Here is a 19,119-nt window from a genome sequence, read left to right as displayed (position 1 = left end):
CTGCTGGGGCTGGGTGGGTGTATCTCCCAATTTGTGCTAGCATTGGGTTGTGGAACATGCGCCCCACAACTGATGCTGACACATATCGTAGAGTGGCAGCCACCCTCCCAGGCAACACCCCCCGCCGCTGGCAGCAAAGGCTGGCCGTGCAACTTCCTGCAGCACTATGGTGCTGTGTCAACACACTGCACTTGCATGCTTGCCATCACCCCAGATGGCAGCAGGGGCATCAACACACACACCCATTTTGGGTGATGGCAGGAGTGCGCACACAGCATGTTGATCTGCTGATGCGGCTGAGCCTATTTAAGCCCCTGGCAGCGGTGGTAGTGCCACCACCACTGCCAAGGGTCCCTGGTGCTGGTGCTGGGTTTGGACATAGTTAGATTTTATCCACTCCAACTCCTAGTATGTAAACAACTGTTTGATATAACTGCTTAGTCCAACATTCACTCTGTATTGCTAACAGCAAAGAGAAGCTGTCCAATGACTTCAATATCATTACAAACATAACCCCAACTATGAAATACGTACATAGGAAGTTATCTTATATCATCTAGCCCAGTATTGTTTTTGTTACTTATATTAAAGCTTATAGGTATGCAAAGATAGTACATGTTCTATCTCAGATTTTAAAAATGAGAGTGCATCTAGCTAAAAAAAAAATACTTTTTTTGTCTTTTAAACCATTTGATCTATATGAACATTTGCACAGCTACACTAGCTGTGGGCCTGATCTAAAACAAACACACCTGATCATAAAAGCCAACCAAAATCACGGACTTAGTACTGACAGGTCATTTGTGCCAATACTATACAGTGACTGTTTTTAATGACAACTCTGCATACATACTTGTTCAAGAATATGTTACAATCTAGCAATCTGGCATTCGGATATCAAATATAATAAGCAGCAATCATTTGTAGAAAAATGTATTGAAATATTTACTGCATTTCACATCCCCCTTTGAACTATGCATTACAGAGATGTTTGCTTAAAATAAAAATAAAAACTGTCCAAGGAAATACACGAAGTTTTAGAATCCGTAACAAATAGGCTTGTAACACTTTGGAAGATGCTAGACATTTACTATATACCAACTTTGTGCATTTCTACCTTCTTGGACTGAAGTATTTAAACCAATATGGCTTTCCACTGGCTGCTTTCTTATGCATGCAGTTCATTCCAAGTATGTATTATGCTGATGCCTATATTTTATTTTGAGAGGTTAAATGAACCCTAGGGATAAATTGTTCATTTACCACATTTTTTTGTACTTATCAAGGCTTGTCTGCTCCTTAACTACTGAGGAAAGAAAATCTTTGCAAACAAATCATAGTCTTGAAGGCAGAGAAGATATGAGCAAGCATGCTAATGCCCCTCCCCACCAATTGTGATTACTTGAAGTCTGAAAATGCTACAGCTGCCAACTTTTTAAGACCTTGATTTATACAAAGACAGAAAGGATAGCACAAGTAAAAAAGAGTCAGAGGACAGCCCAGCACCTGTTTTTCTCCACCTGAGTTTCCAAACGTTTGACGGAAGCCATTCTGAATGACATTTGAGATCCCTTCCATGCTGAACCGCTATAGGGAGCAAGAATGTGGCAGAGGGGGGAAAAGGGTAGGGGGAGAACAGAAAAATTTAAAGGCTATTAGTTAGGACTTACTGAGGATGCAAGCAAGGTAAATGATAGAGACAAGCTGTTAGAAATGAATCAATGCAACTGCCGTTTAAGCAGAGAAAGACTTACTTTAGCAAAAACAAACTCCTATAGAATTTAGAAATGGGACCACCAGTGCAGTTGTACAAACACAGGCCTAATAGCAAAGTATGTTCTGTATAAATTATGTCAGATGCTGTCCCAAAACACGGTTGTATTCAACTAAGTCCTACTCACAGTAGACCCACTGAAATTAATGAACCTAAGCTAGTCATCGCTATTAATGTCAATGGGTCAACTCTGAGTAGGACTAGTACTGAATACCACAGAGATTTCTGTTTTGTGAATCATCATCTTTTGACATGGAAAACCATATTTAAGAACATACCACAATGCACACACACAGATACCAAACATTTAGCATGTTGCTGCATGGACCTTTTACATACTTGCACTCTCTCATCTCTGGGCAAAATTATACATTACAAAAAACACAGGACTGTTCCTGAGAAGTTTATAGTACAGGTTACACAGTATCTTCATATTGCCCAGATGCGTTTTCTGGCTGGCACCCCAAACATGTTTCTTAACTCCTTGGCTTATTTAGCTTTAATGCACAGATGGCTATGCAAAGTATAGGCTTTGACAAGCACAACAGAGGAAGCAAAACACCAATTATCCTCATTAATGGGACACAAATGCAAGTTTACCATCAGTGTTTGGGAGGGGCAAGACATACCAACATTTGTAAATGGTTAACTCCATATTTAATCTATTTGCCATCTACCAACTGGAGAGTGCACTTGAGCATGCACCTCTATTTGCCCATTTATTAGCCTTGGTGAGAAGAAAAGCCTCCTTTCAAACTGGCACTGCCCTACCAGTATACCAATCAACCAGCGTTCATATCTTTTAAGGGCAGGACCTTTGTTTTGTACCAGGACTCCATTGGCACCCTGTTGTTTTATATTCAGCATCAAGGCCAGTCTTTTACATTCAGTACCCAAGGCTCCCCCATTCATCCTGGCAGGAAGCTTCTACCATATCTCTAGTTGTTTAGCTTACTCATCTTTGCCTCTCTCCTCTAGTATCAGTCTCAACCTAGTTCTCCTTTTGTCTTGACTAACCCCTCACTTTAGGTAGGAGACCACGTCATTCATCCTGCTCTGGCTGCTAACTGACCTACATTAAGCTCTTCAGAACAGGTTGCTCCACCCAAGCTAGCTCACCTCTTTGCCTCCTCTACTCTGTTCCTTGGCCTCCTCTCTGTGTTTTCCGCCCTCACATTATTCGGGGAACACTAAGGAACACTAAGCTGCATGTTCTTTTCTCTGAATTGCTGTGCTATTTTTGGAACCCTTCCTGAGTTCCACCATGATTTCAAACTCTCAGGCCATGCTGAAACTCAGGAAACCACCTGTTTAAACCTTCTGTTTCTTTCTCTCTCTTCTGTTTCCCAGATCTTCTTGTCCTTTCTACCCTTGCATGACCCAAACCCTTCCATTTGCATTTAGGTTTCCACTGGTCAGGGCCAGTGCCATGTATGACTGGGCCCTTGGGCACCAGCCTACCCCAGGTCTGTGGCACCCACCAGCATGTCCCACCTACCTCTCCTGTTACTGTTAATGCCCCTGCCACCATCTTAGTTGATGGCAGGCATGTGCACGCAGCACACACGACATTCATAGCAACAGAGGCTTATTGAAGCCCACACTATCTTTATGTGGGGGGTGTCTGGGTGCTTCCTCTCCTTGATCCGCAGCAGGGTCTGAAGCCACTGCTGCTGCAAATCATGGAACAGAAGCATCACCTCCCACCCTAAGGAGGGGCCCTTCAGGGGCCCCTCTGGGCTGCAGTGGCCCCCGGTCAGGGCCCAACCTGGCCGCCCTCTGGTGCCAGCCCTGCCACTGGTGTGTCTAGGCCTTTACTATGTTCTGTCCAATTCCTGGTGCCACATTCCTTATACAGCAACAGTGATCTTATCCATTTATCCCTAGCACCATCAAAGAAACAAGTAAAGTATAATCTGATTCCAGGTTTGTGAAGCCTGTAAACAAGTGTCACTTAAACTAACCTGTATTCTCTGTAAATATTTCATAATGGCAATTCAAGGCACATTGCTATTTTACTCCTCAATGCATTTATTTTGAGTCATGACCCTAAATCAGTTGTTCTTGCTAGCTCTCCCTAGTAAGAGTACAGCACAACTTTTCTGTGAGGCACCACAAGTTGGGGCCCAAGGTTTAATGTATGATCAGGGATATGAGTAGGCTTGTTAACATCAGTTGCATTAAGATGTGCATTTCTTCACCCTGGTTCACAATGACAGCTACTGAAATCATACCATGTAACATCACTGTACTTTAGTAAGCTGTACTGTTTGAGATGTTTTGAGCAGAGGAAGCAACATGAGGCAGCCGTTTTCAGCAGCAGCTCCATGAACCTTGTAACTCCATCCTTGAAGTTATTATGTCCTCTTTGCAGAGGATCTAGCAGTCTTGGAACTCTGTAAGTTACCAAGACCTTACAATGCTTTGTCAGAGACCAATCTATCAACCAATCCCATTATGCCTTAAGTCTCTCCTGTGGCCAGCAAAAAGACTTGGAGGCCCAGGACCAGATATGCTCTCCTGGGCAAACACTTTGAATTGCCTACCTTAAATTCAAAGTTTATGCTCAAACAGTATACCACACTTTGTGTGGTACCACAAAGACAAGTACATCATTTCCCTTAATCATTCATCTGGAATAGACTCCCACCTGGAAATAGGATCAATAATCCTTTAATAAAAATAATTTCTGCTATTCCAAATAACAGTATTCTAAGTGCCTGAACTAACTGCAGTCTGAAGGGGTGTGTTTTGGTGTTCCCAATTTATGAGAGATGCATTTCTTTAGCTTTTTTAAAAATTAACTTTACACGTTGCTCTCATAAGCAAAATAAACATCATGAATAAAGAACTGCCTTTCAGTTTTGAAATGCAATTCAGTGGTGTGATGGCTTAAATTGTGTGTTACCAGAATCCTAGTTAAGACAACTGGGGTTTACATTATGCTATATTTCAGTTGCTTTTTCCTGTAGTACAACGGGAATTTCCAGCCTGCATGCCTAATTAGGCCCACCTGACCATTTTGGGCACACCACATCACCTTTCCCACACCTGGCATTATAGGATATCAGATGCATAACAGCTCAAGGTGGAAAAGTTCTAAAAGGAATTCAATTCATGCTGCCAAGGAACAATCCTGATTCTTCATTTGCACCCTCTGTTTGAAGTGTCAATCGCCTGATGTCCACCAACTTATCAAACTGGCTTGTGGAGAGTTCACTGATTCTGGATCTGGCTCTTTGGCTGGATGCAATTTTCTACCCCTGCTGCAGTAACTATTTACTCTTGGTTACAACACAGTTAAAGCCAATAATCTGCTTTGATAGATGCAAAGTTATTCCCATGCAATGGCATGCATGCAGCCAACCACTGTGCAAGTGCATAGGAGCCATTACATCTACTTAGCACATTAAAAAGTTTGTACTTTCCAAACCAGATAGTGAAGCAGGGATTTCTGTCTGGCCCTTGGAACTCTCCCCAGGTCAGACCGCTCACTGACTCTGTTTCACACCCTGTATATTTTTGCCTGGCTGAAATGCGTATCTGAACTCTGATAATGCCTCTTGATTGACCAGATGGAGGATAGAGAGGGGTATGTGAGTGTGATTAGAAACTAGTCTACTATACAAAGGTAAAATTTACATTCATTGCTTCACTGATTTTTCCTGCAAGCTCTATCCACCATTGGCATGTGGCCCTCAGAAGGCTGCCCAGAAGGGAATGTGGTCCTTGGGCTAAAAAAGATTCCCCACCCTTGCTCTAAACCCAACAGTTTTGTATATTAGGTGGTTTTCATTTCCTAGCGCAAATTTAGTCCCAACTTCCGTTGCAGTCAGGGACTACAGCTGGAAATTCTTCCAATACAAGGAGCACATCTCCCAACACTACTCTCGCTTGGGCTGAGGACAGAAGCAGAAAGATGAATATATGTTATCAACAAACTGTTTTTTCTATGAAATGCAGCATAAGGAGGCTGCAGAAGGAAGCACGGTACATAGGGACAGTTCACTGCTGTCCTTCTAGCTCTTCTCAAGCTCTTCCCACAGATAAACAGGCCATAAGACCCTGTGTTATGCTAGAAGCTCTCATTCGTACCACTTGTGATTATGGCTATTTTTGGTACTTGGATACAGCACCCAAGTACTAAATACATACAGACTGTATGAAACATAATATGAAGAGTGCTAGATAACAACGTGCCTCAGATAAATCACTGGGGAATACATGATCAGTTAGCAAACTCCTTGATGCTCACACTTTTTGAGCATCTGTACACTTCTCTCTAGAACAGATTGACCTTTAAAATGTTAGTCGCTCGGTACATGTTCCTGTTCCTCCTAAAATCGTTACAAATCAAAAAAGCTTTTGATTAAACAATTTTCTAGTCAACGCAGAGTCCATCAATTCTGTTATTTATGCATTTATTAAAAACACTCTGTCCTTTTTATGGCAACATTATTTAAACATGAAGCCTCTAATACAGATCTTTCATTAAGCACTTGCTCCCCATTTCTTTTAAAAAAGAATGTATAATGTATAAAGCTTCCCTGTACTACTTCTATAGCGCAATCCTATGTGTGTCTACTCAGAAGTAAGTCCCACTGAATTTAACACATCTTACTCCTTGGTAAGTCTGGACAAAATTGCAGTTTAGGATATTAAAAATTGTTATTTTACAAAAGTTATTGGATTAGTGCATTTTCTAAATCTAAAAAATAAGAACACTAGAATGATTCCCACAGCTTTTACACTGAACCAGCCCTTTTGTTTTAAGGTAAACTTTATATATTTATTTTTGGGCAGAATAATTGACTTGGATTTATGATCAGAGATGCCACCAAAATAAGGATTACTTATTTTTTTATGGGGGAGTTACAGATGCTACCCCCCCACACTCCACTTTGGATAGGGTCTGGACTTACCACCAAGGGAGTGTCCGAAATGAATCTGAACTGGGCTTGCTCCTAAACCACCACCACAACCCAACTTACCTCTAAGTCCTCCTCATGGCGAAGATTGAGACATTCCCAACAGCTCAGATGCCTTAAAATCTACTATTGAGGCACTTCTCTGGGTATCTGTATCAAAGACCAGACCAATAGTGACCAGAAAGAGGTCTTTTCCAGATGCAGCATCCCAGTTATGGAACTCACTCCTCAAATGAGGACAGTTGGCATCTACTTTGTTACCTTTCAAGTGCCAGGCAAAGCCTGTTCCTTTTCCAAGGCTTTTAAACTATATTTCTATATTTATAAGATTGAACTTAGCTGTGTATCACATGAAAACACCACTGTCATGTTATTTCCAAGCAGACCTTTAAGTGCCAGTTTTCCTCTTAATTATTTAAGAGTGAATGCTTGTCTGGGCCCTGCCTTGAGCAGAATCTTCCACAAACCTTCATAGGGTGGGGAAACACGGACCTTTCTAGAAGCTGTGGTATGATCCCCAAGGTCCCTGGCATCAAGAGAATGCACTGTAGAATCTGTGGTAGAATTTCTCTGGTTCTGAAAAGCACTCCATCATATAGAGGCCCTAGTTTACATTGAAAGAGGCCTCAAAGTGCCTCTGCATGTTGATAATGCTGGCAAAATAGCTTGTGATCCCTATGCAAGTGGAGGAGACAAAGGACAGAGATAAAGAAGCAGATGACATAGAAGACACATGGATTTGAGAAAAAGACTAATTAAAGGAGAAAGGATGTGTGAAAAATCTTTGAGGGCCTAGCCTAAGGACAAGAGAAAGTGTATGCTATTGCACTGACTAAAATCTGTCCAATAATTATATCCATGTATATAACTAAACTTCTATTCTAGTATTGGAATTGCTCTGATGAAAAAATAGAGGCTCTGAACTTTTAAAATTAGTTTTCTGGATTTTAGGGTGTAAGGTTTCCAACATCTTCTGAATTTCCATAGCAATATCACTCCTCTTTATTCCCTACAGCTGCCCAGATAGGCAAAAGAAAGTATGCATGCGCTCACTACAACAGAGTAGGTACAGTGTTTATCCACAAAGCCTACAACTTCTGCAAACACTGAAAATGTACAACTGTGAGTTTGATAAAGCCATAGTTGCTCATTAGAAGTTTTGAAAGATTAACTAGTAGCGATAATCAGAAAAATGCCTGGCTGATTTTTAATTAATTTTACAAAATTTTGGCTTGAACTCAATGATAATGTTGGGCATGCTCAGTAAGAACTAACTGTCAGTGTTCTAAAAGCCAGACTCACAGCTGCTGGGTTTGCCTAATCAGGGGGCCACACCCACACCAGACTAATTTCATGTGAGACAGTCATGGCTTCCCTCAGAGAATCCTGGAAAGTGTAGTTTGTGAAGGGTGCTGAGAAGAGACTCCTATTCCCCTGGCAGAGCTCCAGTGGCCAGAGTGGTTTAACAGTCAGCCACTCTGATTGAAGCTCTGTGAGGGGAACAGGGCATCTCCTAGCAACTCTCAGCACCCTTCACTAACTACACTTCCCAGGATTCTTTGGGAGAAGCCATGACTGCCTAAGGTGAAATGAAGGTGCGGTGTAGATGTGGCCAGCGACAGCTTTGGTTTAAATTTGGGTGGGAGGCTACATGTGCCTGCTGTAGAATAAAAAGGTGGGGGAAACCCTGAAAAAGAACGATATTGTTCACAATGTTTTCCTTTGGAAAAGGAAAGGGGCTTCCCCTCTGCCCAACCCATTCACACAATCTCCTCCCCTCCCCCTCCCCTCCCTGCCCTCTTCCTCCCCCCTCCCCTCCCCTAGTTCAGTTTCACCTATCCTAAGCATGATTGTACAGGAGTAAATCCCACTGAACTCAAAAAACATGCAAATGATCAAACTTCCCCTCCCCTCCTCCTCCCTTCTATCCCCTCCCTCTTGCTCCTTCCCACTCCCTTCACCCCTCCCCATCCCCTTCCAATCCCCTCCTTCCCCTCCCCCCATGGTCAGTTTTACCTATCCTAGGACTACGACTTGGGAGACCAGGGTTCAAATCCCCACACAGCCATGAAGCTCACTGGGTGACCTTGGGCCAGTCACTGCCTCTCAGCCTCAGAGGAAGGCAATGGTAAACCACTTCTGAATACCACTTACCATGAAAACCCTATTCATAGGGTCGCCATAAGTTGGAATCGACTTGAAGGCAGCCCATTTCATTTTCAAGCATGATTGCACGGGAGTAAATCCCACTGAACTCAATAAGCATGCAAATGAACAATCTATTCTCAGCAAACTTGCACAGGATCCCATTTCTTACCTCCCGGATGAAAAAGCAGGGAAATTCACTAATAGGCAAAAAAACCCTTGCAGTTTAAGAATGTACCTATAGCCAACAGATATTTCTATCAAACTTCAAAAAGTAGGGAAATGAGGCAGCTATAGCGAATGCACCAGGGGAGCAGGAAACCTGACCTCCTCTCTGAGATATTGTACTGCCCTACAAATTTGTCAAAATGCAAACACCATTTGGGTTGGTCTTTTACAGTCCAATCCACTTCCTGTGTAGCTTGGAAGAACTTGGTAACGTGCCTCTGAGCATATGGTGAGTGATGGCAACACCTGCAATCAGCCCAAATAACAGAAACAAGACATGTGCTGATCTTGTTTTAGCAGGGAGGAAGCAACTATATTAAAACAGTTGATATCGTTCAGATAGTCACTTTAAATATGTTTGATTTACTTTTCAATTTTAGTAAAGTTTTCTATAGTAAATCATTCTCTTTTGCTTCTGTTTCTGTGAATATGTGAACTACAGCAACACTTTGCAACACTAAAAAAAGCTCCAAAAACAATTGTGGAATAATGGCACTAAGTGTTCTGCAGAATAGCTTCCAACGGACATGAGGAGTGTCTCAGTTTGCACAAGATCAAACAGTGGGAGGTGAAATATATTCTAGCAAATTCTAGGTGTGCTCTATTTTTAAATTGACCATGCCCACCTTTCCTTGAGTAGTTTAAGCATAGCAGGCTGAAAACATGCATCTTGGGCAGGCTAAGTTTGTTTTTTCCAACAGCTAGAGTCATTGCTTAAGTAGCAACATATTGTAATCCATCTTGATTTTACATCAAACTGGAGTTTCAGATTCAACTGTTAATGCACCCAAAACAGAAATAGAACATAACCTCCAATTTGAAACACAAAAGGCTGTCTTCATCATATTACATTGACCAATAAAAAGGCTTTGAAATTAATAAAAATACATTTGACACAGGTTTCTAGGATGAATAATGAGGGAAATAAAATTTTCTAGATTAGATTCTCTGTAGAAACATTAGTAACACAGGAAAGAAGCAAAGTAAGAAGAACCCCAACAAACATACAAAAATGTAATTCTCCATCTTTGGAGATGGCAGGTGTTGCCACCACTCACCATATGCTCAGAGGCACATGTTACCAAATTCTTCCAAGCTACACAGGAAGTGGATTGGACTGTGAAAGACCACCCCAAATTGTGTTTGCATTTTTCCAAATTTGTAGGGCATTACAATATCTCAGAGAGGTCAAGTCTCCTGCTCCCCTGGTGCATTCACTATAGCTGCCTAATTCCCCTGCTTTTTAAAGTTTGATAGAAATATCTGTTGGCTATAGGTACATTGACAGCCAGTGTGGTATGGTGGTTAAGGTGCTGGACTACAACCTGGGAGACCAGGGTTCAAATCCCCAAACAGCCATGAAGCTCACTGGGTGACCTTGGGCCAGTCGCTGCCTCTCAGCCTCAGAGGAAGGCAATACCACTTACCATGAAAATCCTATTCATAGGGTCGCCATAAGTCAGAATCGACTTGAAGGCAGTCCATAGGTACATTCTTAAACCGTAAGTTTTTTTGCCTATTAGTGAATTAATTCTACATTAAAAAGTAAGATGTAGAGAGAAAGTTATCTAGAGTTAAAATTCTAAATGTGCTTTCATATAGGCAGACACAAAGACAGGTTTCTTACTGTTCCAGGCATATGGCCTCTTTCTTGCTTGCTATTCTGAGGACTGCCATTTTTCATCTTCTTTTTCTTCTTTGTCATTTCCTTCTGTTCTCTTTGCTTGTTTTGTACTTCAATAAGGGCAGAAATGAAGCTGTTCTTCACTTCCTTCTCAAATTCCAGTTCATCTCGTAGTGCCAGCTGCTGGACTAGCTCCTCAGAGTAGTCTTTGATGGCTGTCTCAATCTCTTCTAACAAATCATTTAATTCCGTAACGGATAATTTTTTCACTCCTGTTTTCAAAACCAGAATAAAAAGTTATGTTGTGTGAAATAATGTATATCAAAAGCGCATAACTCCAGTTCCAAATACACCAGCTAAGGTACCGGCTGCCCATTCTGTGTAATGATGATACACTCTCCTGCTACTCACTTCACATATGATATCAGGGGTGGACAACCTGTGGCCCTCCAGATGTTGAACTTCAATTCCCATCATTTGACTATTGGCCAGAAGATTACAATTCTAGTTTAAAGAAGAGCCAGCAATTTTAAGGAGAACATGTACACCAGTTCTACTCACTTTCTTATAGACAGAGAAACCCCCACAGCAGCATGGGGCACAAAAAACATTTTAGTTCTTCTTGATGACTATAGTTCCTCAAGACTGTGGACTGGCTGTTTCTCAGAGGATTACAGACATATATATAATCTAATATAATTTGCATCCACTCTCAGCTGCCTTGTCTTTGGACAACATAGTAGCAGAACCACCAAGAGAACAATAATAGAATACTGTAAACTGAACCCAAATAATTAAGCTCTTTATTCCAAACTGGAAAAATATTTTTGGAAAAAATCACAGCTTCTCAGTCTCTTTTTGGTATACGAGGCAAACTTCTCTATATATTAAATACACTGGTATTTGCTTCAGTAAATTTCCTTATAATATTTTTATATTCACTGGCAGATCCATGCCATACAGACAGTAGCTTCACAGACAAAGCCCTCTTATCTGAAGGTGCCACTGTAGTGCTATGGAGCCTGCAGGTCTCTTTACAAGTCTAGCAAGAATTCCAGTTCACTGCAAAGTATTCCAAAAGCAGGTACATTCCAAAAAAGCAAGAAGAATGCTGACAAAATCTAGGAAAACATTCTGGAAAATGTTCTATTTGACAAATAAGGAAGTACAGCTTGGTTTCTCCTGTCTCTAATATACAGCTTAGCTTTTCATGTCCTGATCTCTGCGGATAAATGAGAAATAACTAGCATACAATGAAGGCATCTAAATAAAATTCTAACAAAGGTTTTGTGCACAGAAATGAAATTTTCTTTTAAGCACTGAACAGTGTGTAAGAGAAAACGAAGTACAAGATTCACTAATCGGCAAAAAACCTTGTGGTTTAAGAACATGCCTATAGCCAACAGATATTTCTTTCAAACTTTAAAAAGCAGGGAAATTGGGCAGCTATAGTGAATGCACCAGGGGATCAGGAGACCTGACCTCCTCTCTGAGATATTGTACTGCCCTACAAACTTGTCAAAAAGCAAACTCAATTTCGGTTGGTCTTTCATAGTCCAATCCACTTCCTGTGTAGCTTGGAAGAATTTGGTAACATGTGCCTCTGAGCATATGGTGAGTGGTGGCAACACCTGCCATCTCCAAAGATGGAGAATGACATTTTTGTATGTTTGTTGGGGTTCTTCTTACTTTGCTTCTTTCCTGTGTTACTAATGTTTCTACAGAGAATCTAATCTAGAAAATTTTATTTCCCTCATTATTCATCCTAGAAACCTGTGTCAAATGTATTTTTATTAATTTCAAAGCCTTTTTATTGGTCAATGTAATATGATGGTGAAGACAGCCTTTTGTGTTTCAAACTGGAGGTTATGTTCTATTTCTATTTTGGGTGCATTAACAGTTGAATCTGAAACTCCAGTTTGATGTAAAATCAAGATGGATTACAATATGTTGCTACTTAAGCAATGACTCTAGCTGTTGGAAAAAACAAACTTAGCCTGCCCAAGATGCATGTTTTCAGCCTGCTGTTTAAACCACTTCATTTAAGGTAAGGTGGGCAGGGTCAATTAAAAACATAGAGCACACCCAGCATTTTGCTAGAATATATTTCACCTCCCACTGTTTGATCTTGTGCAAACTGAGACGCTCCTGATGTCCACTGCCATTATTCCACAATTGTTTTTGGAGTTTCTGTTAGCGTGAATTCTGCAAAGTGTTGCTTGTACTTCACATATTCACAGAAATAGAAACAAAAGAAAATGATTTACTATAGGAAACTTCACTAAAATTGCAAAGTAAATCAGACACATTTAAAGTGACTATCTGAACTGTATCAATTGTCTTAATAATGTTGCTTCCTCCCTGCTAAAACAAGGTCAGCACAGCACATGTCTTCTTTCTATTATTTTGGCTGATTGTAGGTATTGTCACCTCTCACCATATGCTCAGAGGCACGTTACCAAGCTACACAGGTTACAGTATGGGGCAAGGTCAGTATCAGGATTACAGGTACTCTGTGAACACGGCTGTTTTTTTAATGAATTTCAACAGATTATGAGAATTCTGACAGAAAAAAGTCCAAAAGGAATCTGGTTTTTTCCCCTCTTTTTAGACTTTGAAGTCTCAATTCTCTCTGTTGTGTTTATCGCCATGAAAATTGAGAGGGTTGTTAAGCAAGCGTTTCTGAGTTCAGGACTATAAGTTTTGTAAGGTTTTGTTTTCAAATGAGCTTATGGGAAGCATCAGAATGGGAAGGGGGGTATTTTCAATTTAATATTGTGGAATGTGAAAACTCCACGCTGGCTATAGTATACAGCCACTCTCGTGGCTTTATAATACAACAGAAGTATTCCTTACGCTCTTCATAATTGTGGTTTGTGCTAGATCTCTTAAGTGTTTGAATTTCCTGGGACAGGATGGACAGACGATCTGACTGGGTTGGTGTTTCATCATCATCTGGATCTGGAGATTCCTGCATCATTTCCTCTATTTCTTCAATCACCTTTTAAAATAAAAATACACACACTTGTGGAAGATCAAGCATTGCTATATGAGGCAAACCTTCTGAAATTTGATTTGTGCCTTGTGATTAGAAATAAGCATTCTCATAAATCCAAACAAAATTACAATAGGATAACAAACGTTTTTTATATACAGATAGGAAGCACATGCTTGCTTCCATCACCCATCTCTTAATTTTGTAGATTGTTAGTTGCAGTTATTCTATGCCAGGAGCCGACTTTTATACGTTGTGAGGAGGACTTGCCAGGTAAGGGGAACGTGGTCCAGGCAGTTAATGGCTGTGCCTTGTTCCGGTCCTCCCCACACCCGCAGGTTTGTCGGTTGCCCTATCAGCCAGCTCTCAGGCCTCCGGATGTTGCTGCTAAATGCCAGATCAGTGCATAATAAGATCTCCCTCATTCATGATTTAATTGTGGATGAGGCAGCCGATCTGGCATGTATAACCGAGACCTGGGTGGGTGAGCAGGGGGAAGTCAGTCTCTCCCAGCTATGTCCACCAGGGTACCTGGTCCAGCACCAGGGCAGACCTGAGTGGCGGGGAGGGGGGGTTGCTGTGGTCTATAGGACCTCCATCTCCCTCTGCAAGCACCCTGTCCATGTGACTACTAGTCTGGAGTGTTTGCACCTTGTGTTGGGTCAGCAGGACAGACTGGGGATTCTGTTGGTGTACCGCCCACCCCGCTGCCCAACAGACTCCCTAGCTGAGCTGATGGAGGTGGTCTCGGGTGTACTGTTGAGATCCCCCAGACTGTTGGTTCTGGGGGATGTCAACATCCATCCTGAGGTCACCTTATCCGGGGCGGCTCAGGATTTCATGGTCTCCATGACAACCATGGGACTGTCCCAATATGCCATTGGCCCAACACATGTAGCAGGACATACTCTAGATCTGGTTTTTGCATCTGGACATGGAGTTGGTGATCTGAATGTGGGGGCCCTTACATCAGTCCCTCTGTCATGGACAGATCACTGCTTGTTGAAGTTTAGACTCACATCGGCTTTTCCCCTATGCAAGCATGGGGGATCTATTAAGTTGGTCCGCCCGCAGAGACTAATGGATCCGGATGGTTTCCAAAGGGCTCTGGGGAGTTTTCCGGCTGATCGGGCTGGCGCTCCTGTTGAAACCCTGGTTGAACTGTGGAATATAGAAATGACCCGGGATGTTGACATGATTGCTCCTGAGCGCCCTCTCCTGTGTAGAGCTTGTATGGTTCCATGGTATACCCCAATGCTGAGAGCGATGAAACAATATAGGAGACAGCTTGAGTGCAGATGGAGACGAACTCCTAGTGGATGCAATTATACACTGGTAAGTGCCTATGGTAAGCTGTATTTAGGGGCAGTAAGGGCAGCAAAAAAACAATATTTTGCTGCCACTATCGAATCATCACTCTGCCGCCCAGCGGAGCTCTTCAGAATTGTCCGAGGGCTATTACACTCTGGCCCCAGGGACAAGGTAGAACCATCTGAGGCCCGCTGTAATGAATTTGCTAGGCACTTCCAGGATAAAATCTTTAGCATCCGCCAGGACTTAGACTCCAGTGTTATAGCAGGTGAATCAAGCGAGGTATCCAGAGCACAGCCTTGTCCCGACTTCTTGGATGAGTTTCAGTTGGTGCAGCTTGAGGACGTTGACAAGGTGTTTGGACAGGTTTGTGCAACCACTTCTGTGCTGGATCCTTGCCCTTCTTGGCTAATAAAAGCTAGCAGGGATGGAACAGCAGGCTGGGCCAGGGAGGTTGTTAATGCCTCTCTGCAAGAGGGGGTGGTCCCTGGCTGCCTGAAAGAGGCAGTAGTGAGACCACTCCTGAAGAGACCCTCCTCGGACCCAGAAAATCTTAATAACTATAGGCCGGTAGCACATGTTCCATTCCTGGGCAAGGTCCTTGAAGGAGTGGTTGCGGGCCAGCTCCAGACACTCTTGGATGAGACCGATTATCTGGATCCATTTCAGTCGGGTTTCAGGCCTGGTTTTGGCACAGAAACAGCCTTGGTCGCCTTGTATGATGACCTTTGTCGGGAGAGAGACAGGGGGAGTGTGACTCTGTTGATTCTTCTTGATCTCTCAGCGGCTTTCGATACCATTGACCATGGTATCCTTCTGGGGAGACTGACTGAGTTGGGAGTGGGAGGTACTGCATTGCAGTGGTTCCGCTCCTACTTGGCAGGTCGCCTCCAGAAGGTGGTGCTTGGGGAACATTACTCGGCACCCTGGACTCTCCAGTATGGGGTTCCACAGAGGTCAGTTCTGTTCTCCATGCTGTTCAACATCTACATGAAACCGTTGGGTGCGGTCATCTGGAGCTTTGGAGTGCGTTGCCATCAGTATGCTGATGACACACAGCTCTATTTCTCCTTTTCATCTTCTTCAGGTGAGGCTGTCAATGTGCTGAACCGGTGCCTGGCTGCGACAATGGACTGGATGAGGGCTAATAAACTGAGGCTCAATCCAGACAAGACTGAGATGCTGTTAGTGGATGGTTCTTCTGACCAGATGGTGGATGTCCAACCTGTTCTGGATGGGGTTGCACTCCACCTGAAGGAGCAGGTTCGTAGCTTGGGGGTTCTCCTAGAACCATCTCTGTCACTTGAGGCTCAGGTAGCCTTGGTGGTACGGAATGCCTTCCACCAACTCTGGTTGGTGGCCCAACTATGTGCCTATGTGGACAGGGATAACCTGGCTTCAGTTGTCCATGCTCTGGAAATCTCCAAATTAGATTACTGCAATGCAGTCTACATGGGGCTGCCTTTCAAGACGCTTCGAAAGCTGCAGCTTGTGCAAAATGCAGCGGCCAGATTGGTAACAGGGACCAGACGGTCCAAACATATAAAACCGATTCTGGCCCGCTTGCATTGGCTGCCTGTATGTTTCCGAGCTCGATTCAAGGTGCTGGTTTTGACCTATAAAGCCTTACACGGCTTGGGACCACAATACCTGATGGAACGCCTCTCCCGATACGAACCCACCCGTACACTACGCTTAACATCAAAGGCCCTCCTCCGGGTGCCTACTTCGCGGGAAGCTGGGAGTGTGGCAACAAGGGAGAGGGCCTTCTCAGTGGTGGCCCCCAAATTATGGAATGATTTTATTGACGAGGTGCGCCTGGCGCCAACACTGTTATCTTTTCGGCGCTAGGTCAAGACTTTCCTCTTCTCCCAGGCATTTTAGCATGTGTTTTTAAATTGTTTTTATATTGTTTTGAATTTTAAAATTGTGTTTTAAATTGTTTTTAAAATATGTTTTTAAATTGTGTATTTGTTTTAATGTTTTTGATTGCTGTAGACCGCCCAGAGAGCTTCAGCTCTGGGGTGGTGTACAAGTGCAATAAATAAATAAATAAATAAATAATACTACCAGTTCAAAAGTGTCTCAGCTGGTAGGGAATGCAATAGCTTACTTGTTAATTGGGTAGACACACCACAATATCAGTTGTTTTGCATTGCTCTTGGGCATGATTTAAGGTGCTGGTTTTAATTCATGAAATCCTGTGTGGACTGGGCCTAACATAGCTGAGGGAATATTTTGTCTGTACCAACCTCCCTGTTTGTTGAGATTATTGGACAAGGACCTGCTTTCATGCTTCCCAAGTATGGGTTTTTGGAGGGCAGAGAAAACTTGTTTCTTCTGTTAAGTGTTGGATAGGCTAACTGGAGGACTAGACTGGTGTTGTACAGAAAACATGCAAAGGGAATTTTAAACTTTACTAGTGTGACATTTTAATTAATATAAGATTTTCAAGCTGTAAGTCACAGCTCTGCAAGTGTACAGGACTCCCACTGCCAGCTACAGTGGATAGATAACTATGAGCAGAGAATATATTTCTGTGCCACTTCTGAAACTACAGCCTCACTATCCAGGACTGATTATTGAGAGAGAGAGAGAACCAAAACAGGTATATATTAAAAAACATTTGGAATAGCGTTCACCACATACATATGCGCATAAAAGGAGTCCCACACATATGTAGTGCAGAGCTTCAGCTCTAGACCTCTCAGAGGCCATATTCACATTAATTTGTTTCTTCCTTATTTCAAGGCTGCCAGTTCTTATGGGCCGTATAAAAAAATACTGAATCTTAGAATTATATGGATTTAAGATCTAAGAGTCATCAAAACAAAAACATGATGCTTGTTACATAGATATTCTTTAAATATTAGCTACTACTATGTGGACCTAAGCAGAGTACAGATAGGTATAGCATTCCTGGGTTGCTAAGGAATAGGTGCAGATTTAATAAAACAATGCAGTTAGATGATGGATGTAATCCAATTGTGATCCTCAGCTCAAAACTGCGTCTGATCCAGAGGATTCCCCACCACCACCGAATTCCCTTTCCTTATGCAACTCCTGCACCTCATGAAAATCTGATCCAGAAAGTTGGAAGATAATCCAGAACAGTGCAGGTGATAGGTGATGGGAGAAAACAGAGTTGGCAAAAGTCACCTCCTCTTCTCTTTCACTAGCAAAAGCATCCATTGGACCAAAAGCCCTTCTGATGAGTAGAGGGGCACAATTGGATTTCATCTGATGTCTATGAAGGTTAAAAAAGTCATTGCTAACCTGAAAAATTCAAGTTATTACAACCAGATCAAGCACATACAAGCAAATTCATGCAGCCATGTAATACAAGAGACAGCCATACTTGTCTTTCACTATTGGTTTACCTTGCTAGAAATTCTGTTATAATATGCCTTACCATATTGCTTTTAGCTTTAAGATCAAACCTCATTTTGACATATTTTCTTATTGAAAATACTAGACAAGGTCTGGAGAGTGCTATGAATATTTTGATGCTCCGGTATAATACTGTAAGTGGAACAATAAGGCTTAAAATATGGGTTATTATACTAGTTTGTCTCCAAGTGTATTTATTATTTCTTCCATTAGAGAGATAAGGCTTAATACTAAGATGTAGTTATCAAAACTGCATAGATGCCTTTCCATTCTTTACCTGCTCAGCTGTGAAGAGTGGTTCTTCATTGATACAGGAAACTATAATAGAATGCATATCTAGTTGCTCTCTCAGCTCTTCATCATCTGATAAGTCAAGGTTCATATTGTCATTAACCTATATAACAAAAAGAGGAATAAGAAAATCAGGATTAAAAGCATTATGTGTCCCATGATTGCCTTTGAATCAAAGTTCTAAATGCTTCCAAAAAGAATGTGCTCGTTTTAAACTGAAGGCAAACCTAACCCACTGACATTGGTCCTGCAATTCAATGGGACTTTCTTCTGTGCAGACATCCACAGAATTGCATTACAAATACAGTTTGTTTCAAATGAACTCCAAACCTGCCACGCAGTAGCCCTGACAAACCAAAGAATGAGGTTGGGATATATTACAAATTCCAATTGCAACTATAAGAGTTAGCAGTGAAAGAAATTTTAAATATAT

At 42.1% G+C, this 19,119-nt stretch overlaps 1 protein-coding gene across 6 annotated transcripts in view; it reads right to left on the bottom strand.

Annotated features, from left to right (window-relative positions):
* The window catches only part of FEZ2 (fasciculation and elongation protein zeta 2), a 47,856-nt gene that overhangs the window by 25,312 nt on the left and 3,425 nt on the right, over nt 1-19,119 (bottom strand). For 5 of the 6 annotated variants that reach the window (XM_061624702.1, XM_061624696.1, XM_061624697.1 and 2 more), the window contains exons 3-6: nt 18,673-18,789; nt 13,556-13,700; nt 10,703-10,971; nt 1,507-1,587 (exon numbers count right to left, since the gene is read on the bottom strand). In XM_061624702.1, the coding sequence (XP_061480686.1) occupies nt 1,507-1,587; nt 10,703-10,971; nt 13,556-13,700; nt 18,673-18,789 (612 nt within the window). The remainder of the gene's footprint in view (nt 1-1,506; nt 1,588-10,702; nt 10,972-13,555; nt 13,701-18,672; nt 18,790-19,119) is intronic. The other variant, XM_061624699.1, reaches the window with a different exon arrangement.

The sequence above is a fragment of the Rhineura floridana genome, chromosome 4 (genome assembly GCF_030035675.1).
Source record: "Rhineura floridana isolate rRhiFlo1 chromosome 4, rRhiFlo1.hap2, whole genome shotgun sequence".
NCBI lineage: Eukaryota > Metazoa > Chordata > Lepidosauria > Squamata > Rhineuridae > Rhineura > Rhineura floridana.
Note: the sequence above shows the minus strand (reverse complement) of the source record. Positions and strands in the feature narration are given on the sequence as shown.